We start from the raw sequence: 25,484 nt of genomic DNA on the forward strand, positions 1-25,484 counted from the left end.
ACAAGTGCATGATGGTCTCTGCTGGCAGGCCCCCCCTCCAAGGTCACCACAAACCTGGTATTGCAGAGTTGCCTACAAAGACCCTGCACAGTCTGACATAGACACGGACTGTGGGGTTTGCCCATTGATTCTATTACTGTGGAAACACTTCACTAACATTTTATGTAAAAGCAGCTTCCTTTTGCATGGACTTGTTTTGTTTTGTTTTGAGAGGGGCTGTTGCTGGTATGAGGGGACGAGCTATTGCCACAGGCAGTGTGCACAGGAGAGGAGCTGCCAGTGTTGCTGCCTTTGTGGGGGAACTGGGGCCTTGGTCTGTAGAAGTGGGAATTGAAAGGGGTGAAGAGGGAAAAGGGGGGAGAACCACAACCTTTTTTTTTTTTTTTTAAACCTTCTGGGCTAACTGCAACTTTGAGTAAATTTGGGCAAGAAAAGAAATGCCATTCTTTTGAAGTAGACTAAAGCAGTGATTTTTTAAAACAAAGCAAGCAGAACTAGAACATCTGAATTTTTTAATCCTTCTTTACAGGTTACCTAGACCACTTTTGATTAAGAAAACTGTAGAGTTAGTAACTGCCACAAGCGGACGCCAGGTGGTGGCACACGTCAATTTTCCACAGAGTCCTGCTTTGCGGGTATCTGAATGCACTGCTCGGGGTCTCTGCTCAAACTTGCTGGACTCACTCATGGCAGATTTTAGTCCACAGGTCGCTTTTCCCCATATTTCTTTGTAAACTCTTCAGCATTCTTACAGAATTTTTTACGGTCCTTAGAGTATTCTTCAGCTAGGTCAGCCCGGAGCGGGTGCTCGGGCTGGGGGTCGTTCACCAGTGCTATGAGGGACTGGATCACTGCCAAGAGAAAGACAAGGCATTGGGAGTTAAGCAGACTCAGAAATAGCACAGGCAAGATGTTATGAACCTCAAGAGAGGAACTGCAACCTCTGTGCCGACTCAAACCCTGCTTGCTCCCTTTTTCTTTTCTTTCCTCCTTTCTTTTTTAGTTTCTCAAGACAGGTTTCTCTATTACACAGAACTCTGGCTGTCCTGGACTCACATCGTAGACCAGGCTGAAGGTCGGACTCACAGAGATCCCCCTGCCTCTGCCTCCCAAGTTCTGGGACTAAAGGTGTGCACCACCACACTCAGCACTATTTATTCTTTGGCTTAATAAATTCACTCATCCAAAACTGCAAATAAGGCTGGAGTCACACACCTGGCCCCGTCAGCCGCTCTCTGTGCTCAGGGCAGCACGTCTGCTCTCCACACTCATGCTTGTCTGTGCGCAGCTCCCTCTCCAGGCAGCTGCTGCAGGCGGGCCCTCTGGTCTCGTATGATGTACTTAGTTAGGGCACTTGTGATCATGAAGGGGAGGGGGCATATTATGAAGCTGCACCTGCCTGCTAGCAATGAGCCCACCTCAGAGGCACTATACAAAGACAAGCTTTACCACAAGCTTGGACTGAGAGATTACAAAGGAAACAAATTCTCAAATTCATAGCCTGTAACTAGACGTGTTAAATTACAGCTGAAATTACATCACTTAAAAACAAAGACAACAAAGTCCTTAGTTTGAGGCAGCCTGGCAGAATCCATGAACTATAAACAGAATCACATCACCATGTTGTCTTTTTGAGAGTAACTAATGCAGGTAGCATAATCTACCATTTATCTATACTCATTGCAGGCAGTACCACCCTTGGGCTGACAGATGGTGATGAGGTATATAAGATGCAAACTAAGCAAGCCATGGGGAGGAAAGTAGTAAGTAGCATTATCCATGGTCTCCACTTCTGTTTACTTTTTGAGATAGTTTCTCTGTGTAGCCCTGGCTATCCCTGAACCCAAGAGATCCGCCTGCCTCTGCTTCTGGAGTGCTGGGATTAAAGGCGTGCGCCACCACACGCCTTCTGCTTCAGTTCAAACCTCCAGGTTCCTGCTCTGACTTGCCTTCATGATGAATTATAAACTGTAAATAGTAAGTTGTCCTCTCACCTCCAATGCACTCATGCACAACACACACACACACACACACACACGTAATTCTTAAAAATGTGTGAATCCATGCTTTCATTTTAGGGGGATGACCTGCTGGATCATGGGGGGGGGGGGACACCAAGATAAGAGTGAGCAGATAACAAGCAGGATGTAATGTGAATACATTATAATAAATACAAAGTTTTTAAAAAGATGATTTGGGGCTGGAGAGATGGCGCAGCACTGACTGTTCTTCCAGAGGTCCTGATTTCAACTCCCAGCAACCACATGGTGGCTCACAACCACCTATAATGTTACCTGATGCCCTCTTCTGGCCTGCAGGGGTACATGCAGGCAGAGTACTGTATACATAATAAAATAAATCTTTTTAAAAAAATGAATTATCTAGTATTTTTTTTTCTTCTTGTTGTTTGTTTTTTTAATCTTGTGTGAGTGTTTGCCTGCATATATGTCTGAGCCCTGGGTGTATACAGTGTTCAGACATACCACAAGAGGGCACTAGATCACCTGCAATTGGAGTTAAAGATGGTGGCTGGAAATTAAACCATGGTCCTCTGGATGAACAATGCTCTTCACTGTTGAACACTCAGCCTCCAATCTTACCATTTTTATTTTCTACTATCTGCCTAATGAAACATGACTTTGAAGCCAGGAGTGGTGGCGCATACCTTTAATCCCAGCACTTGGGAGGCAGAGGCAGGCGGATCTCTGTGAGTTTGAGGCCAGGCTGGTCTACAGAGTGAGTCCAGAACAGCCAGGGCTACACAGAGAGACCCTGTCTTGGGGGGTGGGGTGGGGGGGAGAGAGCGCATGAGAGAGAGAACACACCTGAGTAGCCTCAAGAATGACCACCACACTCGGGCGTGGTGGCACAAACCTTTAATCCCAGCACTCGGGAGGCAGAGGCAGGCGGATAGCTGTGAGTTCGAGGCCAGCCTGGTCTACAATTCCAGTCCAAGACAGCCAAGGCTACACAGAGAAACCTTGTTTTGAAAAAGAACGACCACAGGAGTGTGAGATGGTGTGTCTACAGAATGAGCAATAAACTTATTTTTAGCTACTGTTTCACTTTCTTTTTAATTAATTAGTGAATTCTTATGTGTATTACGAGTTGTACCTGTACTTTTGTGTACAATGTGGGAGCCTGGCTGGTACCCTTGGAAGCCAGAAGAGGACAACAGATTGCCTGGAACAGGAGTCTCAGTTGTAAACCACCATGAGGGTTCTGGGCACTGAGTATGTCCTCTACAACAGTTTCAATGGGGTTACAACATAGCCACATGGCTATTACTGACCAAAAGGACAGACTCAGAGCCGTTAGACAGTAATTCTGACACTATACATGACATGAAATTCTTTTTCTTTTTCTTCTTCTCCTCCTCGTTTGTTTGTTTGTTTTTCGAGACAGGGTTTCTCTGTGTAGCCTTGGCTGTCCTGGACTTGCTTTGTAGACCAGGTGGTCGGCCTCAAACTCACAGCGATCCACTTGCCTCTGCCTCCTGAGTGCTGGGATTAAAGGCGTGCGCCACCATGCCTGGCCTAACCTTTTTTGGTTTTTTTAAGACAGCGTTTCTCTGTATAGCTCTGGATGTCCTGAATTCACTTTGTAGACCAGGCTGGCCTCGAGGGGAGCGGACCCAACCTAAAATAGAAGTACTGGGCTATGTATACAGATATTCAAGCAGATAAAATAGTACTAGGAGGTGGTAAAGCTTCTGCACCCAGTTCCAGTAGGCTTCCTGGCTCTAGCCTCCACCTCATCAGTTCTCAGGTAAAAGAGGACATGTTAAACTGTAGCCACTGCCAGAAGGCCTGATGTAGAAGCACTTTTCCTGATCCACCCATTACCCAGGGGGTTCTGCTCAAACTATTGCACTAACCAAGGACAATACAAGTAGTAAACATCAAACCCCTACTCTGATTTACCCAATGGACAGGACATTCTCCACAGTTATGTGGAGAACGAGGACTGACTCTGACATGAACTCCCATATTTGACCACTTCCCCTTGGTGAGGAGGCCTGGTGGCACTCAGAGAAAGAATTAAGCAGGCTACAAAATGAGACTTGATAGCCTATGACCATATAGTGGAGGAGGAGGTCCCCCTCGGTCACAGACCTAGGGCAGGGGAATAGGGTGAAAGCAGGAGGGAGGGAGGAACGGGAGGATACAAATGATGGGATAACAATTGAGTTGTAACTAAATAAATTAATAAAAATTTTTTAGTTAAAAAAATAAAAAATAAAGCCGGGCGTGGTGGCGCACGCCTTTAATCCCAGCACTCGGGAGGCAGAGGCAGGCGGATCGCTGTGAGTTCAAAGCCAGCCTGGTCTACAAAGTGAGTCCAGGATGGCCAAGGCTACACAGAGAAACCCTGTCTTGAAAAACCAAAAAAAATAAAAAATAAAAAATAAAAAAATAAAAAGAAGCACTTTCCCCCAGGCAAGGTAACTCAACTCAGCAAGGTCTCTGGAAGTTATAAGAACAATTATAACACAGACCAAATACTTTTCTAAAAAACATGAGAAGGGGACCAAGTATGGTGGCGTATGCCTTTAATCCCAGTGCTCCAGAGGCAGAGGCAGACGGATCTTTGTGAGTTCGAGGCCAGCCTGCTCTACAAAGTGAGTCTAGGCAGCCAGGGCTATTACATGGAAAAACCCTGTCTCGAAAAACAAACTGAACAAAGGAAGGAAGGCAAGGAGGGAGGGAGGGAGGAGAAAGCAAGAAAGAAAAGTATGCGTGGACATAGTAAAGCCACATCTAACTCTAAGAAGTTATAGACACTGCAGCCAACCACATATCTACTTTCACAAGAATGCTACCCAGGTCTGACTGTATCTTGTCCTGAACCCCCAAACCACCTAACGGGAACTGCAGTACTTGACTTATGCCCTTCTGCTAAGTGTTGAAGTCCTCACTAATCTCTCTTCTAGGTGATTCCAGGGCTAACTGTTGTATGCACACTACCCCCACTGTCCCTACCAGGCAGTGTCACCCCAGGGGCCACTGTACCCGCACAGTTAACGCTTCACTGAGTGAAGCAGCCCCACAAGACTGGTGGGGACTCGGCAGCACTTCCCCATGCACTAGAGCTGCTTCCATAGCAGTTTTCTCACCTCTGTTTGATGGGGTATTCAAGAGAACCTTGAGGCCCCATCACCAAGCATCCCCAGAAAAGAGCCTTACCAAAGGCAGGAGGGAGAAGAAAGGCACATGCCTCACCTTGGTCAGTCTTGGTGGCTGGCTTCCAGTTTTCAGCACTAATGACTGGCAGACAGACCTGCCCCTTCTCATCGATGTTAGGGTGGTAGATCTTTGTTTTAAATGTGATCTTGGGTGGTTTGAATGGATACTCTGCTGGAAAGTTGATTTCGATTCTGAAGGCCCCCTTATCATATGGAGGGTTATCCTAAAAGGAAAGGGGGGCGGGGAGAGAGACCAAAATTAACATACCACAGCTCACACAACTAAGGCCGAGCCAGGGCTGCTTGCTCTCATGATAGTTATAGACTCACCCTCTACAACTACCAGCCCCAATAAAATTTCTTTGTTTCTTTTTTGTTTTTCAAAACAGGGTTTCTGTGAAGCCTTGGCTGTCCTGGACTCAATCTGTAGACCAGGCTGGCCTCGAACTCACAGAGATCCTCCTGCCTCTGCCTCCCTAAGTGTTGGGATTAAAGGTATGAGGCACCATTCCCACCAGTCTGTCCCATTTTTAAAAGGGCTGCCCCACTATGCTGCCCAGGCCCAGGGTGTCCCTAAACTACTGGGCATAAGTATTCATCTGGCTCTGCCCTCCCAAGTACCTGGAACATCACATTCTTTGCCTGTACACCTTCATTTGTGAGTTAAGATTTTGTTGTTGGCTGGGCATCGTGGCAGAGGCAGGGAGATCTCTGTGAGTTCGAGGCCAGCCTGGTGTAAAGTGTGAGTTCAGGACAGCCAAGTCTACACAGAGAAACTATGTCTTAAAATAAACAAACAAACAAACAAATAAATAGGTTTTCTCTTCTTTTAATTGTCTGTGTGCTCATCAGCCTGTGCCACTGTATGCATACAGAGATCAAGGGAGAGACTGTTCAAGTCTCCCCTTCTACCTTGTGAGGGTTCCAGGATCCCCGATAGTGAACTCTGTGGCCTTCCCTCCACCTGACTGCTTTCGTTCTTTGGGCTCTCTGCTTTGTAAGATGCCCAGGAACACCATGGCAGCCCCTATCACCCTACCTCCTCACAGAGGGATTGAACTCAGGTCACCCGGCTTGACAGTAAGTGTTAACTCACTAAACTCTCTTACAGAGCCATCAGTCAACATTCTCAGCCTTCTGGAACTGTTATTTGCAGACTGGAGGAGAAACTATAAAAGGATCCATAATAGTCACACATGGTGCCAAAGCTTCATGTCTTTGCCTCACTTTTCAGGGATTTGTGCAGGTGTGACTATTCCTGTACGGAGGAGAGACACCCTCATATACTTACCTTCCCTTCCTCCAGGCCAAACTCTGCTGCAAGGTTCTCATCCTCACCATCCTAACCCTACCTCCCTGTGCTCCAGTGTTTTCTGTTATTCTCAATGGTCCCATTTCCTTACTACAAAATTCCAAAGAGTTCTTTACCAGATAAGCTTTATTTTTGGAAGCATTTTGTCTTTTTTATGAAGCTATGAACAGCTTCATAATAGATAAATAACCCGATACAGAACATACAGAGTGATGCTAGGTCAAAGAAGCCTAGAGAGCTTGGTCTCCCCTGGGTGAAACCAGTACTCTGTTCAGTGGTGGAACCTGAAGGATGATATGAGCTTGTCATTGCTTGGATGACATGAGCCAAGACTATGCCCCAGGGTCCCCAAGAACAAACTCTTTGCAGCCTCCACTCTTTGCCCCTCCAGAACTGAAAAGTACTTCCACACTGTACTGCTCCTCTTATATTTGGGCTCCCTGGTTTGTATGATGCCCAGAAGCACCATGGCAGCCCCATACTCCATCTTACCTAGAAACTCTGCAGGAAAACAGATGTACCCACTGGCAATTGAGACCGACATGCAGCCAGCCTCCTTCCCTACTCTAACCCCAACCAGGGAAGGGAGACACAGAACGATGTCCTCAGGAAGACAGGTGAAGACTGAGCAAAGCCTTCTAGAAGAGGGTTAGAGACGAGGATGTCAGTAGGCAGCTCGCCAAAAAGCTGCTAAGACTGTGAGGTGCAGCCTAAACCAAAGCACTGAACAAACAGAAACTACCAGGCAGACTGGCCAGAGCAGAGACGCTCAGGAATGGGAAAGCTGAGTGTGCCTGTGTGTGTAAGGCAGGGCTGCATGGCTGGGACTCAGTCTCATTCATTCATCTTCTCCCCCCCCCCCCTCTCCCCCTGCCCCCTCTCTCAGCAATGGGTTTTCTCCTTCCATCACAATGTGCCAGGAGCCTTTACCTGCTAAGCCATTTCACTGATCCTTCAATTCTTTTTTCAAGAAACACAGTTTTCTAGATCAAAACAAAAGCTTGTCTTGTCTGTACTCTAAACTGCTCCATGCAAAATTCTTTGCCCCTTGGGCTGGAGAGATGTCCCAGAGGTTAAGAGTACTGTCTACTTTTCCAGAGGTCCTGAGTTCAATTCCCAGCAACCACATGGTGGCTCACAACCATCAATAATGATACCCGGTGCCCTCTTCTGGCCTGCAGGTGTACATGCAGGCAGAATACATAATAATACATGAATGCTAAAAAACCTCTTTGCCTCAGTGCTTTTCGCTTTTAGGGAGAGAATGAAGAGAGGTAGAGGCTGGAGTGAGGGTGCAGCTAAGTAAAAGCAATTGTTTATGTTGCTTTAGCCATGTTCCTGTGGGCTGCTGGCTGGCTGGAGCTGCTAAATGTCTTCCCTCAGTACCCAGGACCATCAACCCTTGCTTCATGCAGTTCATATACTCTGTGCAAGAAGCTGGAAGGTTGAGAGGGGCCGCATGCTCCTGTTAGCACATCTCAGAACAGGTCTACTACCTCCTGTTCAGAGGCAAGTCTCAATCATGTAAAATGGGAATAGCAAGAGTCTACATCAAAAGCACCCACAATGAGAAACTATAGTGTGAAGTTGCTGTGCTTAAGGAAAAGTGACTCTTGCTACAAGAGCAAACATCCTGACCAAGGGCTCATGGCCAAACTCACCTAACCATGAGCCTCTTTCTGTGGTTTGAATAGAAATGCCACTCCCCCTGCTTGGTACCAGTAGGAGGCGTGGCCTTGTTGAAGTAGGTGTGGCCTTTTAGGAAGGGTGCCACTGAGGGGTGGACTTTTGGAGTGTCTCTCTCCACACAACTTCCTGCTGCCCACCAATCCAGATGTAGAAGCCTCACTCCTCCTCCAGCACCATGTCTAACTGTAGCCACCATGCTCCCGTCATGATGACGATGGATTAACCCTCTGAACTGTAGGACAGCCCCAGTGAAATGCCTTCCTTTATAAGAGCTGCCCTGAGCCGGGCGTGGTGGCGCATGCCTTTAATCCCAGCACTTGGGAGGCAGAGGCAGGCGGATTGCTGTGAGTTCGAGGCCAGCCTGGTCTACAAAGTGAGTCCAGGATGGCCAAGGCTACACAGAGAAACCCTGTCTCGAAAAACCAAAAAAGAAAAAAAAAAGGAGCTGCCCTGGTCATGGTGTCTCTTCACAGCAATAGAAACCCTAATTGAGACACTTGTATAGGCAAAGAAATGGCTCTGGTGTGTGCAAATCAGAGACTAGGGGGACAGAAAGTGAAGCTCATATCGGTCTAGTACCAAGATCATAGGAGATGCCACCATGTCCAGCTGGATCAAGTTATTTTTGGTGAAAGTACATAAAATTAAAACTGTTTGTCTTTTGGGTAAAATTGAAAGATTAGTTACTATTCTCATCCTTGCAACAAGAAACACAACTTGTGCCAGGTGTGGTGGTGCTCCCCTTTAATCCCAGCACTCAGGAGGCAGAGGCAGGCGGATTGCTGAGTTCAAGGCCAGTCTGGTCTACAAAGTGAGTTCAGGACAGCCAGGGATACACAGAGAATTAGTACCTCAAAAAAACAAAAACAACAACAACAACAAAATAACAAGAGAGAGACAGACAGACAGAGACAACTTGAGGGAGGATTTGCTTTCAGAGACATCGGTCTATTACAGCAGAACAGACACAGAGAGAACAACGCCCATCTCAGCAGAGAGGAAGCAGTGTGGGGAGAACACGGGCACCAGCTTCCTCTTTCCATCCATCCAGCTCACGATGGTGTCAACTCAACTCCATCTCTCTGGAAATGTGCTCCCGCCCCTCACGCTATCTTCCTCCCTCCCGTTCAGGCGAGTCTAAATCCAGGCAAACTCACAGCAAAGGTAGCCACCACAAGCTTAAAGGGCCAAAAGTAAAAATGTGACACTCTAGAGCTAAACTTGTCCTGTAAGAAGGCAGCTGAAAAACGGTGACACTAAGGGCAAAACAGTCTTTTCTAACATTTTTAGGAATTTACCTCTCAGATATTTCACATGCATGTGCACGAATAATTTGTTTACTTATTTTTAACTAAGTATATGTGTCAATGTACAACAGGTGTGTATGAGTGCCCACAGAGGCTAGAAGAAAGTGTTAGACTTCCTGGAGCTTATTACAGGTGATTGTGAACTTCCTGACATGGGTACTGGACAACTAAACTTAGTCCTCCAGAAGAGCAGCAAATACCTTTTTATCTACTGAGCCATCCTCCTGCCCATTAAACTTCATTTTTATTATTTTTACTTCGCAAAGAAACTTTTAATCTGCCCTCAGAGCTACCAACAATACTCCGATCTATCTTGTGTGGTAGTAGGTTATAAGATCCTCCATGGGCCAGGAATGGTGGTGCCTCTTTTCTCCCAGCACCATGGAAGCTGAGGCTGGCCTGGACTACATAGAGAGTTCCAGGCCATCCAGAGTCACACAGTGAGTCCCTATCTAAAGAGAAGGGCAAAGGAGCCTCCTGCCCCAAAACCTACAAGACATACTGCCAGAAAGGACACCAGACGCCTGAGCAGACGAGCCTTTCTCGTCTGTCCCCAAGTTGTCCATGCTAGACATGAAATAGCCATGTGACATCACACCAGGGACACAAGTTTCTAGACATATAGAGGTCCCTGGAAAGAGTATAGAGTGTGTGCAAGGAAGGCATGGACTCTGCTCCTTGACAGCCACCTTTAGTAGTAAAAACAACTCCCCTGAGGTTCCAGCTGACCTTGTTCAAACCACTATTAGGAAGCCAAAGAAAAGAAATGTATAGCCCAAATAGCTTGTCTCCCCACGACAATTGAGCACATAACTCCAAGAAGAAAGGGCCAAACACCTGCACGCGGCCCCCTTCAGCTGGAAGCCGCCTTCTTTCCCAAGCCCCAATATGAACTCCAAGCATTCCCCTTCCTCCTCTCAGGCCGCCCTTGCCAGCCGCAAACTACCTGTCCTTGCTGCTTGGGAAAATAGACAACAGCCTCATCTGTTGCTGTGCTAGCCTCTGCCTCCTGTCTCTGCTCTGCTCTCAGAGCTTAACACTCAGCTCCATCCCTGCCTTGCTCAAGTCATCTCCTCATTCACACAACAGTGTCCTCGTGCTGTTCATAAAATGGTAAGTGTGTCTTCTCGAGTTGCTCAGGTAAATTCATCAAAATACAGAGACAGTTGTGGAACCCATATTTGTACTTAGGCCAGAAAACAAAACATTGTTTCAAAACAAAGGAAAAGAAATCAAGCTGGGTGTGGTGGCACACGCCTTTAATCCCAGCGCTTAGGAGGCAGAGATAGGCGGATCGCTATGAGTTCGAGGCCAACCTGGTCTACAAAGTGATTCTAGGACAGCCAAAGCTACACAGAAAAACCCTGTCTTGGAAAACCAAAAAAAGAAAAGAAATCAAACCAACAAAAACAAAACAAGAGGCTGATGGAAGAGCTCAGTTGGTCAAGTGCTTGCATAGGGTACGAAATGCCCTGAGTTCCACCCCCAGTAATAGAAAACTAGGCACAATGGTGCACTCTGGGAGAGAGAGCACTTCAATCCTCAGAAATACAAATAAATAAATAAATAAATAAGTTCTAGAAAAATCTTATCTAGAGGTTGCTCAGTGGTTAAGAGCAGTGGCTGCTCTTCCAGAGGACCCCAGGTTTAATTCTCAAAACCCACATGGCAGCTCACAACGGTCTATCCTCTACTTCCAGAGGATCTGACACTCCTACACAGATGTACATGCAGGAAAAACATTGATGCAAATATAAATAAATCTTTTTGGGTTTGTTTTTTGTTTTTCAAGACAGGGTTTTTCTGTGTAGCCCTGGCTGCCCTGGACGCACTTTGTAGACCAGGCTGGCCTCGAACTCACAGAGATTCACCTGCCTCTGCTTCCCAAGTCCTGGGATTACAGGTGTGTGCCACCACGGCCACTCAAAGAAATAAATCTTAAAATGTTGTCACTGGGGGGGATAGGGAGTGGCATTGGCATTTCAGAAGTCCCAGTCAGGCCAGTCCAGTACCTCTCTTTCGGCTGCCTGTGGGTCCAGATGTAGAACTCTCAACGTCTCCAGCACCAGGTCAGCCTGCAGGCGGCCATGCTCCCTGCCTCGACAACAATGGACGAATCTCTGACTGTAAGCCAGCCCAATTAAATAGTTTCCTTTATAAGAGCCGCAGCAGCTAGCCAAGCTTAGTGGCAGACGCCTTTAACTCCAGCACTCAGAAAGCAAAGGCAGGCAGATCTCTGAGTGCAAGGCCAGTCTGGTCTACATAGAAGTTCCAGGACAGCCAGGAGTTAATTGTGAGGAAAATGGGGGGTGGGGGGGGGGGTGTTCTATGGCCAGGGTGTCACTTTATGCGACAAAACACTGACTCAGACAGTGCTTTGATTGCTGTGGAGAGACCCCATGACCAATGCAACACTTACAAAGGAAAATATTTAATTGGGGCTGGCTTATACTTTCAGAGGTTTAGTCCATCATCATCCTAGCATGGGCACAGAAGAGTGAGACATGGTGCTGGAGAAGGAGCCGGGAGTTCTCCATCTTGATCGAAGGCAGCAGGAGACTGTCCCACAAGGCATGGCTTGTGCATGTATGAGACATCAAAGCCCACTCCCTCCAACAAGGCCACACACCTCTTAACAGGGCACTCTGTATGGGCCTATGGGAGCCAATTACATTCAAACTACCACAGAGAGTATACAAGCCGATAATTCTAATATTCTATATTTTCAAGAAGCTGAGAGAAAGGGACAGAGCTCATGAGATCAGATCTTTAAAAAAAAAAAAAAAAGCCATAAAAAAACCTATGTAACGCCAGGTGGTGCACACCTTTAATACCTGCACTCCAGAGGCAGAGGCAGGTAGTTCTAGGCCAGCCAGGTCTACAAAGAGAGCCCAGGACAGCCTGGACTACAAAAGAAACCCTGTCTCAGAAAAAAAAAAAAAACAACAACAAAAAACCTAAACTATTTAACAACAAAACCCCTTATGTTTAAATATTTATTTATAAACAGCATATACAATAAAAAAAATTTCTGTCTCACTTCACTAAAATTCCGGTGATTTCCTGTCCCATCTGCTCTAGACCGTGTCTCACAGACAAATGTTGTCATCATCTACATCTGGAAGTCTGACAAGCAAGGCAGTAGCTGATGAGGAGCCTAGAACTCCTGAACTGCATACGTCCTCTCAGTGTGACCTATAGTACTTGCATGTATCCTTGTTTGTGTCTTCTGTGGAATTTGGAATCAAAGCTGACTGAGCAAATGCACCAATGTTCAGACTGCCTCCTATATCATGGGAGCCTGTATTTATTTGTCTAAGGTCTCATGTGTGATGAGCATTAAAATAAAATGGCAGGTTACCCTGTGAGTTTGGAAAAGGGTAAACATCTCAAATTCTTCATCTGTTGGCACCAATCTCCAAACCACAAAACCACTTTACTGCAGTTAAATCCAAAAGGAAGCTTTTCATCATAAGGCACCAAATTATCCATGGTCTGCTTACGCCTTCTGGGGAGGCGGGATGAGGCAAGGCCTTGCTACAGCCAGCCGGCTTCTAACTCAGAGCCTGTCTTCCACCTCACCCAGCTCCTGTTCTCTCTACATGGCCGCTTCAAGAGCCCCAGGCTCCACTCTACCTCTGCTCTCTCCTTCTCTTGATCCATCAGTGATCCTAGAAAGGATGCCAAGACAAGTCTCTAGCTCCCTGACATAGAATTGTTCTAATATCATGTATCCCAACTGGGGTATCCCAAGAAACAAACAAACAAACGTAGAATCTGCCATGGATATCCAAAAGCCTTAATAACATCAGCCATGTTTTTAGGTGTTGTTACAAATGGGAAAATTGCTTTGCTTTTTTTGTTTGTTCAGACAGGGTCTCTCTGTGTAGCCTTGGCTATCCTGGACGCCCTTGAACTCAGAGATCCACCTGCCTCTGCCTCCTGAGTGCTGGGATCATGGGGGGGGGGGGTGGTGTCTGCGTGACTGTCTGTCTGTCTGTCTTTAAATGGGCTAGTGCTCACAGGACCAGTGACCTTCAGTATACTCATAACAAAGCACTGCCTTCTCCATGATCCCAGAGAACACAAAGGGCAGACTGAGCAATGGCTAGGGCATTTGACAAGGCATGATAGATACTGCCTAGACAAGCTGAAAAGGCTAAGACTTAGCCTCCAGAAAAACATAGATTCTCATGTAAGACATGGGATATAAACAATAGGAGAGACCCAACACCCCTGACCTCCACACATAGAAAATTACATGTACACAGAACCCATAGAATAAATAAAATGTAATAAAAAGAAAAAAACAACAACAAAAAACACCACTTCACACATAAATAGACAGACAGAGACGCTCCTCAAATAAAAACATTGTCAACAAAAACTGACAAAATTGCCAAGTGCTGGTGGCACAGGCCTTTAATCCCAGTACTCAAGAGATAGAAGCAGGCAGATGTTCGTGAGCTCAAAGTCAACCTGGTCTATACATTGAGTCCGGAACAGCCAGGGCTACACAGAGAAACCTCAACTCAAAAAAAAAAAACAAAACAAAAAAAGAAAATACTACCAAAAATGATTAAATGCAAGTTATATCAAAATTCCAACAATGCTTTGTTTAGCAACATGAAAACATTCCCATGTGGAATTTCCAGGGACCTTCACCCAAATTTAGTGGTAACTAAACCCTAAAAATGACTAGAGTTTAAGATTAACAGTTCCTGATTTCAAAACTTCCTATAAGCTGGTTGTGGTAGCTCACACCTGAAATTTTAGCATTTGGAAGGCTAAGGCAAGAGGACAGTCGGGGCCACACAGTGTATTCTAGGCCATCCTGGGGTACACAGGAAAAAAAAAGAAAAGAGAACAGAAATCAAACAAACATCACTACTAAGTGACAATAACCAAAAGAATGTAGCACCAGTATAAAAGGGCAGGTATTAACAGAATAAAGTAAGGTGCTCACTGTGTGAAGACCTGGGTTCAAGAGAACCCACCTGAAAGCCAGACGCCATAAAACAGGGTCTACAATTCTAGCCCCACACACAGAGATAGAAAGTGAAGATCAAATAATTACCAAAGGTTCTGTTGTATTTAGCCAAAAAGCCAAAACAAAACAAAAAAGAAACAAATATCCTTTATGAAACAAGGAAGGAGGTGAGGATGACATCCAAAAGCTGTCCTCTCAACTCCACTCACACGTGAGTGCACCCACAAAAATAACTTTAAACAAAAAAAAAAAAAAAAAAAAAAAGGAAAGCCCAGCCAGGCATCGTGGTACACACCTTTAATCCCAGCACTCAGGAGGCAGAGGCAGGTGGAGCTCTGTGAGTTCAAGGCCAGCCTGGTCTACAGAGTGAGTCTAGGACAGCCAAGCCTACACAGAGAAACCCTGTATCAAACCAACAAACAAACAAAACAAAACAAAAAGAAAAGCCTAGGTCGGATGTGGTGGTGCACACCTGCCATCTCAGCTCTCAGGGAGGCAAGGGGCAGGCAGATCACTGTGATTGTGAGGCCAGTCAGATCTACAAATTTTGTCCTACAAAGCCAAGGCTACACAGAGAAACCTTGTCTCAGAAAACAAAACAAACACACATTCACACAACAAATGGAAAGATTGACGGTGGTGGTGCACGCCTTTAATCCCAACACTGTGAGTTTGGGGCCAGCCTAGGCAACACAAAGTTCCAGGACAGTGAGGAATATGTAGAGAGCCCTTCCTCAAAATCAATTAATTAAAACACAGTGAATGGTGAGGCTGGAGGGACGGCTCAGAAGCTTAAGCGCACTTGTTGTTCTTACAGGGCATCTGGATCTGGTCTCCGGGCCACAGGGCAGCTAATGCCCTCTTCTGGCCTCTGAGGACACTAGGCATACATCCAGGCATATAGACATACATGCAGGCAAAACGCCCACACATGGAATCTAAAAATATTAAAACTTAAGGGAAAAGGCAGCAATAAACTTAGTGACAGAGTACTTACATAAACAACGTTCTAGGTTCGGTCCCCAGCACCACACAGACAAACAAATAAACCTGGACTGCCATGGTAACAATATAGGAAGTGTCACTCAGCCACCTCACCCCTTGAGTGGTATAGCCACACTTAAGGACTAAAAAAAAATCAATGTTTTCCTATGAAGTGGAAGGGTAGGAAAAAACATAGCTGAAATGTCATGATTACTCCCTCACCCCACTCCTGGACAGGGTTTCTCTGTGTAGTCCTGGCTGTTCCAAACTCTGTAGACCAGGCTGGCCTCAAAATCACAGAGATCCCAAGTGCTGAGATTAAAGGTGTTTCCCACCAGCCGGCTTGAGATGTCACGATTTTTATTGGCTAGCTCTGCTTTCACTCTAACTGGGTAGATGTCAGGTGAACTTAAATAGATGCTTCCCTTGATGGACCAGTCCCTGTGATGCAAAAGAACTGAGGCCCAGGAGAGGAAGCGCATTGGCTGATCACCTGGAGGAAAGAAGAAATACCCTGGGCAGTGATCACAGAAAGGAAATGAGGCATTGAGAAGACCTGAGCCGTGCCTATCACAGCTGTCTCTGGGTGCAGCTGCCTCAAATGAAGGCAAATCTTTGGCACCTAGATATTTCCAGATGCTCAAAGCACACTGGAATGTGACTGGCCATTCTGACTCTGCCATAATGAGCCCTTGAACCACTATGACATAGGTTCAGCCAGCGTGAACCAAGAGCGCTTGACACGAGCTACAGGCAAAGTTTGCTGACAGTGACTTTGCATGATGACGCTACCCTAGCCTTTCCACTTAAAACCAATTCATTCATTCCTCTCGTTTTCAAAACAACTGCGGTTTGCCATTCAAACTTTGGTGATACACAATCTTAACTAGAAAAGGGGCAGATAGATGGATCAGATGGTTCTAGCTGTCCTACTTAGCCCTGACAAGTCACAGAGGCAAGAGCTATAGACACGGGCCAGCCCCTAGTAGGTAAGGGTTTCCCAGCCACGCTTCTTTTGTGCTGAGCCCAAACACCTCCCTGCCACCAAAAAAAATCTCAGAGGATTTATTTCCACATGACTAGAAGCCCCCAGATTTAAAATTTCTAAGCAAGTGTTTGCTGTCTAATCATATAACCATAGTCAAGAAGAAAGCACATGCAGCAGTATACTCTATAATCTTCTTTGGTAAAGAAGGTAGTCTCAGGGCTGGAGAGATGGCGCAGAGGTTAAGAGCACTGGCTGTTCTTCTAAAAAGGTCCTGGGTTCAATACCCAGCAACCACATGGTGGCTCCTAACCATCTATAATGAGATCTGGTGCCCTCTTCTGGCAGCTAGGCACACATGCAGGCAGAACACTGCATACATAATAAATAAATAAATAAATAAGGTCTCTCCACAAGAAACAATTTTAAGTAGCAACGGAAGGAGTGTCAGATACTCAGATAGAACCTGAGGCTCAGATGGGCAAAGTGGAAAAGGAAGAAAGACAGTGCATGTGGAAGAGGGCATATCAGTGTTGTTCAGAGCTGCAGGCTAAGGTGAGTGGATGTCCCAGGGAGCCTGTATGATGGACAAATAGTGCAGCTCTAGGAGAGAAGGCAGGAGGAGGAAGCTGCAGAAATCTTTCACATATAGCAGCGCCCTGATGCTAGTAGGGTCCCAGGGATAAACTAAGGAGGAAAAAAGCCATAAGCTTTAGTGAGGAGAAACTAGTAGCAAGTCAGCAAATGGAGGAACTAATTACAGGCTCAAGGACTGACCCCTGGCAAAGGCTGAAAGCTTTAGGAGGCAAGGAAGCATCAGATACATGGCAACTGAGAGCCCCAAGAGCTTGGCGTGAAGCACTTCAAGACAGTGGGAGAACAGGAACTGCACACTGATGTAAAGTACCGTCAAGTCTCCGAAAGGATAAGGGGATCAGAAGATGGAGGGAAAAAGACACAAAATCAGAAGGGTGGTAAGACCAAAGCAATGCCTTCTTAGGAGGAAGCTGGGCCTGCTGGATAGTGTCCTTGAAGGGTGTAGGGCTGTCTGGGGCCGACACTGGAGAAAAGCTTCTGAAAGCTCAGTGGAGGGGACAAAACACAGGCAACTAGTGACTTGAGACAAACCAAGGCACATACTGGAAAGAACCAAGAATACAGGGTAGGTGTCTGAAGGGTTAGTCACTGAAGCAAAACCAGGAGAATGCCAACGCAGGGCTATGTGAGAAGCCAGCTAGCTCCCGGACAAAGCAGACAGATACGCTTTGGTCTCAACTGATATACAGGGCAAGTCATTTAGAAGCCAGGGGAGACACCCAAGAACAGCACAGACGTATTCGCCTTTCCTTTGTAAATAACTACAGATCTGGAAGGTTGGGGCATCTGCAATTTTAAAACACCAATGCAAAGCCAGGATTTTATTCAAGAGCCCAAGGCCATATCCTATCCTACTTGTCACCCACTTCCGCCCAGACTAGGAACTTACTGAGAAACAGAGATGAGAGCAGCAGTAGCAGCACACCACCTGAAAGAATAATCTATTAAGAAGTGGAAGTGTTCAATACTCACAGGAACAATAAGCCCTTGCCAAGTCAATAAATTAGCTTCATCAACCTGGATGTTACGGAAGTTTTTCATTCCACATTTGCGGATCTCTTCAAGCTCCTGTTGATTAACAAAGCATAAAGGGTGTCAAATCAAGGAAAGCACCACACATTAAGATCCCGCCTGACTCCCTCAAATTAAACCAGGTGACATCACCACCAATGACAACATTTGAGTGAGGATCAGAATACACCTCATCAGGTTAAGGAAGCATGAAGCCAGGGTAGTCCCATCTGCAATGTCATTGCCTCTATAGGCCCTTGTCCCAGGCCAAGCCACACCCCACTCTCAAGCAACCCACTAAACAGAAGGATGGGTTCTAACACCTCCTCTCCTGAGTTGGTCATGCTGAGTCACTTGTGGCAGCTCACACCTATAATCTCAGTACTTGGGAGAATAACACAGATGGATTGCTGTGGATTCAAGGCCAGCTAGAGCTACACAGTGCAACTCTGTATTTAAAAAAAAAAAAAAAGGAGAGAAAGAAAGCACTCAGAAGGCAAAGGCAGGGGGAATCTCTGAGTTTGAGGCAAGCCTGGTCTACAAAATGAGTTCCAGGAGAGTCAGGACTACACAGAGAGAACCTGTCTCAAAAAGAAAAAAAGAAACAGAAGACTCGAAAATAAATATAAAGTAGTTGTCCCCAGCAACCACACCTGGGCAAACGTGCAACAAGGATCTGAGGTGCCTACAGACCTGACTTCTAATCCCAGCAGTTGGGAGGCGGAGGCAGGCGGATCACTGTTAAGTTCAAGGCCAGCCTGGTCTACAGGACAGCCAAGGCTACACAGGGAAACCCCATCTCAAAAACCAAGCCAAACAAAAACAAAAAACACCAAACAAACAAACAAACAAAAGACCTGACTTCTTCCAACCAAGCACTAGCTAAGTATGGGAAGCGGGGGCTATAAAAATGAGTAAGCCTGAGTCTAGAAGACAAACAAAGGCAAATGGGTACCACAATAACACTTGAAGTGCAGTTTCAGGACTCCATCCCAGGATGGGCAAAGGCAAAGAGCACAACCAACCAGTCTGAGATGGGGAGGGAAACAAGAAACTGAGCCTTAGCTTCTTCAGCTGTCAACAGGGTGCCAAGGCCCTGAGCTAAAGACAATGAGTGGGAAACGTGATGATAATAAGACTCTGAAACTATGGAGGGTCTCACAATCAAACAATGTACCAATGTCATTTCACTCAGAAAGCATGACCACCACAATTAATACTGTTTCAGAGTCCAGGTTCAGATGTCTTTAACATTATCTGTCACTTGGTTCCCACCACTTCCCCGACACCAATGAACACACACAAGCAGACATCTTGACCCATGCCACCCAGAATGTACTGTGACTCACACCCACACAAACATGGTCACCTCTTCCAGTTATTGGCCTGCCACTCCTGCCCCCCACTACGTCAATCAGGCTTCACAACCAATGAATGAGATGATGGTCTGCTATATACCCAAGCTGCCTTCTTACCTACAACCAGAACATTAGCCCTCTTTCAAAGAGATACCAAGCTCCTGCCTGGCGTGGTGGCACACACCTTTAATCCCAGTACTCAGGAGGCAGAGGCAGGCGGATCACTGTGAGTTAGAGGCCAGCCTGGTCTACAAAGTGAGTCTAGGACAGCCACAGCAACACAGAGAAACCCTGTCTCAAAAATACAAAAAAAAAAAAAAAAGAGCACGTGGCGACGCAAACGGCATGAGCCTACAGAGCACACACTTCCCCAAAAGGCTCATTTCAGTTCTGCTCAGTACCAAAAGCAACCTGGGGTCAGCTGCTCACGCTGATGGCGCAATGCTGACGGGCAAGAGATGAGCGCAGAGAAAGCAGAACCAGCCAAGGCTGCACAGTGAGACCCTGTCTTGGAAAACTTAAAAAAAAAGGGGGGGGGGCCAGGTGTGGTGGTACACATCTTTAGTCCCAGCACTAGGTGGGTAGGGGCAGGCAGATCTCTGTGAGCTCAAGGACAGCCTGGTCTACAAAGAGAGTTCCTGGACAGCCAAGGCTACTACAGAGAGAAACTCTATCTCGAAAAACCAAGACAAAACAAAACAAAACACCAGGTCATTTGACATGAGAAGATGCACCCTAAGTCTAGGGCCACACATCAGATGACAGGCCACAAAAGAGAACTTGGAAGAAGGAAGGGTTTGCTTCTTGTCTACTTGCCCTCGCTATCACTGGCAAGTTCATTTATCCTGACCCGTTCCTTGGCTGTTATTTGAACTGCTTCTTCAGGATTCCAACAGGGATTAAAAACCAGCAGCTCAAGACAGGCGTGATGGCGCACGCCTTTAATCCCAGCACTTGGGACACAAAGGCAGGTGGATCGCTGTGAGTTCGAGGCCAGCCTGGTCTACAAAGTGAGTCTAGGACAGCCAAGGCTACACAGAGAAACCCTGTCTCGAAAAAAACCAACCAACCAAGCAAACAACAACAACAACAAAAAAAACCCCAGCAGCTCTCTAGACCTCCCTGGGATCAGCACTGACTGGAACTGCTAAGACACCCAGTCTCTTAGACTGAAGAACCACAGGACCTTTGGCCATTCCCACAGCAGACAGCTGTTAGCCATCTACGCTGCCCAACCTGTCAGGCTCTCTAATCCCTCCCTTACTAATACATAGATACAATAGTGGTCATCCCATCAGGCCAGCTCCTCGGAGGACTGTGAGTAGCACACACATTTTCACTGAGCCAGGCACACGAAGCAATGGAGTAAGCCCATCTACTGCAAGTCTGAGCCCAGAGGAAAAAATTTTCGGTGTGGGGGGTGCTGTTCAAGATATGGTTTCTCTGTGTAGCCCTGGCTGTCCAGGAACTTGCTCTGTAGATTAGCCTTAAGTTCACAGAGATCCACCTGCTTCTGCCTGGTATTAAAGCCCCCTCCCTTTTTTCTCTCTCTCTGGAGTCTTTGTACTCTGACCTCTCTCTGTCTTATACATACCCTAATATATGAACATTAAAATATATCGCCTTTAATCCCAGCACTCGGGAGGCAGAGGCAGGCGGATCACTGTGAGTTCGAGGCCAGCCTGGTCTACAAAGCAAGTCCAGGACAGCCAAGGTTACACAGAGAAACCCTGTCTGGAAAAAAAAAACAAAAACAAACAAAAAGAAGCAGAGACAGGTCTGGGCATGGAGGGGCGCACCTTTAATCCCAGCACTCAGGAGGCAAAGGCAGGTGGATCACCATGAGTTCAAGGCCAGCCTGGTCTACAAAGGGAGTCTAGGACAGTCAAAAAGAAGGAGGAGGAGCAGGAAGAGCAGCAGGAGGAGGAGGAGAAGCAGCAGCAGCAGCAGCAGCAGCGACAGACAGGTCTCTGCAAGTTTAAGGCCAGCCGGTCTACATAGTGAGTTCCAGGACAGTCAGGGCTAAAGAGAGACCCTATCTCAAAACACTAAAATACCAGGCCAGCAAGATGGCTCACCAAGCATCTTTCTACAAGGCCAGAGAAGGATACTGAATTCCCTGGAACTGGAGTTACAGATGGTTGTGAGCCACCATGTGAGTGCTTGGAAATGAATTCAAGTCCCCCAGAAGAGCAGCCTGTACCTTTAACTGCTGCTCTCAACTTGCTTCACAAGCCTGGCAACCTGCATTTGAATACTGAAACCTAAGTAAAGAGGAAAGAAATGACTCCACAAAGTTGTCTTCTGACCTCTATAACAAGTCTTTTGGTTTGTTTGGTTATTTGGTTGTTTTTTTGAGACAGGGTTTCTTTGTGTAGCCTTGACTATCCTGGATTCACTTTGTAGACCAGGCTGGCCTCGAACTCACAGTGATCCACCTGCCTCAGCCTCCCAAGTGCTGGGATTAAAGGTGTGCCCACCACCACTCGGCTTTTTTTTTTTAAACCTCTATAACATGTCACGGCACACACATCCGAACATATACATCATACACATATGCATTAAAAATATTTTTTAAATGCCGGGCATAAAGACAGAAGGAAGAATTAACTCCCCAAAATTATGTCCCCACCTCCCACCATACACACAATAATTAGAAAAAAGAAGTTGGGCATAGTAGGTGCTTCTATTTCTTGTACAAGATTCTAGTAAGGTTTATTAGCTTGCTTTGAGTAATATTTGCACATGCCAATACTTACAAAGAAGAGCCTGTCATTATCAGGGAAAGAGAGGCAGGAGTAAGCAAGTGGGTTCAAGACCAACCTGGGTAACACAGGTTTTTGAGGCACGGTTTCTCTGTGTAGCCTTGGCTGTCCTGGACTCACTTTGTAGTCCAGGCTGGCCTCAAACTCACAGAGATCTGCCTGCCTCTGCCTCCCAAGCGCTGGGAATACAGGTGTGTGCCCCCACACCAGGCTGTAGAGATAGCTCAGTTGTTGAGAGCACACACTGCTTCCATAGAGGATCTGAATTCAGCATCCACACTCAACAGCTCACATCTGCTTGTATCTCCAGCTCCAGAGGATATCACGATCTTTTCTGGTCTCCATGGGCACTTGCACTCATATGCACATATTTCACACACATATGTATACACGTTTAAAAATAAGCCAAGCTGGGTGTGGTGCCACATGCCTGTATTTCCAGCACTTGGGAGACAGCGGAAGCAGGCCGATCGCTGTGAGTTTGAGGCCAGCCTGGTCTACAAAGCCAGTCAAGTCAGCCAGGATAACAAAGAGAAATCCTGTCTCTAAAAACCAAACAAAAATAAAAAGCTGGGCGGTGGTGGTTCACACTTTTAATCCCAGCACTTGGGAGGCAGAGGCAGGTGAATTGATGTGAGTTCGAGGTCAGCCTGGTCTACAAAGAGAATCCAGGAAAGCCAGGACTGTTACACAGAGAAATTCTGTCTCAAAAAACCTACAAAGAAAGAAAGAAAGAAGGAAAAAAAAGAAAAAAGAAAAACCTAAAAAGAAAAAACCAAAAGAAAAATAATAAAGCAAAATAAATTGGGAGATGAAAAAATATACATACGCCGGGCGTGGTGGCGCATGCCTTTAATCCCAGCACTCGGGAGGCAGAGGCAGGCGGATTGCTGTGAGTTCGAAGCCAGCCTGGTCTACAAAGTGAGTCCAGGATGGCCAAGGCTACACGGAGAAACCCTGTCTCGAAAAACAAAAAAAAAAAAAAAAAAAAAAAAAAAAAAAGAAAAAATATACAAACAGAAGGCTGGAAAGTCGGCTGCATAGGTAAAGGAGCCTGCCGCCTAACCTGACAAGCTGAGTTCAATCTCCAGGACCTACATGATCAAAGAAGAAAACCAACTCTTTGGGTTTTTTTAAATAACATTTTTTATTTTATGTACTTTGGTGTTTTGTCTGCATACCTTGTCTGTGTGAGGGTGTCAGATCCTATGGAACAAACAGTTATGAGCTGCAGTGTGGGTGCTGGGAATGACTGGGGTCCTCTGGAAAACAGCCAGTGCTCTAAACCACTGAACTCCAGCCCAGAAAACCAACTTGTACTGTGACTGCCAATTGCCCTGTGGCAGAAACATGTCCCCTCCCTCCCCTAATAGCAAGTACTTAAATTCAAGTGTTTAAAGTAAAAAGCTAAACACACACACACACACATACACACACACACACACAAAAGATGGTGCCAGAGGCAGGTAGATCTCTGAGTTTGAGGCCAGCCTAGTTACAGAGCAAGTTCAAGGCCAGCCAAAGCTACACAGAGAAACCCTGTCTCAAAAAAACAAGTAACAACAACAAAACTACAGCATGGCAATGCTTCCAGCCTTCCATTGCTGTCAGTGTTTTGTTTCAAGCTCCTCTTAGCTGGCTAAAACAAACCCTACCAAAAGCCAGGTGTGGTGGCTCACGCCTGTTATCCCAGCACTCGGGAGGCAGAGGCAGGCCCGGACCTCTGTGAGTTCGAGGCCAGCCTGGTCTACAAAGTGAGTCCAGGATAGCCAAGGCTACACAGAGAAACCCTGTCTCAAAAAACCTAAACAACAGCAACAACAACAACAAACAAACAAACAAAACCCTACCAGATGGAGTTGGGCATGTAGGAGAGTTTACACATCACACACACTCCTGACAGAACATTAACAACACAGAACAGCCCCTCCCTGATTTTGTGTGACGCAAATGATTTTGCCAGGAGTGGTGCCACACGCCTGAAAAATCTCTGTGAGGTATAGGCCAACCAAGGCTACATATTGAAACTCTTTCTTGAAATATAAAATAAAAGCAGGCAGGAAGATAGTTCAACAATTAAAAGCACATACTGCTTTTCACAGATGACCCAAGTTTCAATTCCCTGAAACTCCAGCTCCAGGAAATCCAGTGCCCTCCTCTGACCGCAGAGGGTACTGTATTCACATGCACATACCAACACACAAACATACAATGTAAAATGAAAGTAAAACAAAATTTGGGTGTGGTGGTGCACACCTTTAATCTCAACAGAGACAAGCAGACCTCTCTAAGTTTGAGGCTAGGCTGTTCAAATAGTGATTTCCAGGATAGACAGGACTACAAAGTGAGACTTTGTCTCAAAAGAAATATTAGTAAAATTAAATTACATTTTTTAAGTTTAGCATCAATGAAAACTTCCCAACAAGTTTATACAATGAAAGTGCTTGACAATGCAATTACAAGTCTTGGTATCATTGCATATACTGCAAATTTAAATATAATCCTTCAGAATGGTTTTTTTTTTAAGTTAGTATTGTTTTTTTCTTTTAAGATTTATTTATTTATTATGTATACAATGCACATCAGATCACATTATAGATGGTTGTGAGCCACCATGTGGTTGCTGGGAATTGAACTCATGACCTCTGGAAGAGCAGTCAGTGCTCTTAACCGCTGAGCCATCTCTCCAGCCCCAGAATGTTTTAATATAAATCTTATTTCAATTAATTCTCGGCAAATAGGAGGGTACAACTCATGTCCACATGGCATCTTCCATGGATTAAGCTGTATGCTTTCACTTAATTTTTTGTTTTGTTGTTTTTCAAGACAGGGTCTCTCTGTGTAGCCCTGGCTGTCCTGGACTCACTTTGTAGACCAGGTTAGACTCGAGCTCACAGAGATCCTCCTGCCTCTGCCTCCCGAGTGCTGGGATTACAGGCATGTGCCACCCAGCCCGGCTTACTTAATTATTAAAAGTAACATACCAACTACATATTAACAACTGCAACTATCATCACAATTCTATGAGGCCATACCCACAAAGTCTGAAAGAAACAACACAAATTAATTAAAAGCAGAAATTAACATCTAAATTTAAGTCTCTGAGACTCTATCACAGCCTCAGGTCAATCTAAGAAAGCGTAACTGAAGACAGCTACAACACAGGCTTACAGGGAAATGCTGCCTACACTTCCCCTGGGCAAGCCCCATCAGGGCCCCAGCTCCACAGGCAGGCAGCTTCTCATAGGCCTAGCTCCCGGAATGTGTTTGCCTTTATCTGAACATGGGTGTGCCTGACATT

At 45.9% G+C, this 25,484-nt stretch overlaps 1 protein-coding gene across 1 annotated transcript in view; it reads right to left on the bottom strand.

Moving 5' to 3' along the window:
• Positions 1–252: 252 nt before the first annotated feature.
• The window catches only part of Ube2l3 (ubiquitin conjugating enzyme E2 L3), a 37,502-nt gene continuing 12,270 nt past the window's right edge, over positions 253–25,484 (bottom strand). The window contains exons 2-4 of the mRNA XM_051150607.1: positions 18,022–18,117; positions 5,223–5,409; positions 253–851 (exon numbers count right to left, since the gene is read on the bottom strand). Of these exons, the coding sequence (XP_051006564.1) occupies positions 697–851; positions 5,223–5,409; positions 18,022–18,117 (438 nt within the window). The 3' untranslated portion in view covers positions 253–696. The remainder of the gene's footprint in view (positions 852–5,222; positions 5,410–18,021; positions 18,118–25,484) is intronic.

The sequence above is a fragment of the Acomys russatus genome, chromosome 8 (genome assembly GCF_903995435.1).
Source record: "Acomys russatus chromosome 8, mAcoRus1.1, whole genome shotgun sequence".
Lineage (NCBI taxonomy): Eukaryota > Metazoa > Chordata > Mammalia > Rodentia > Muridae > Acomys > Acomys russatus.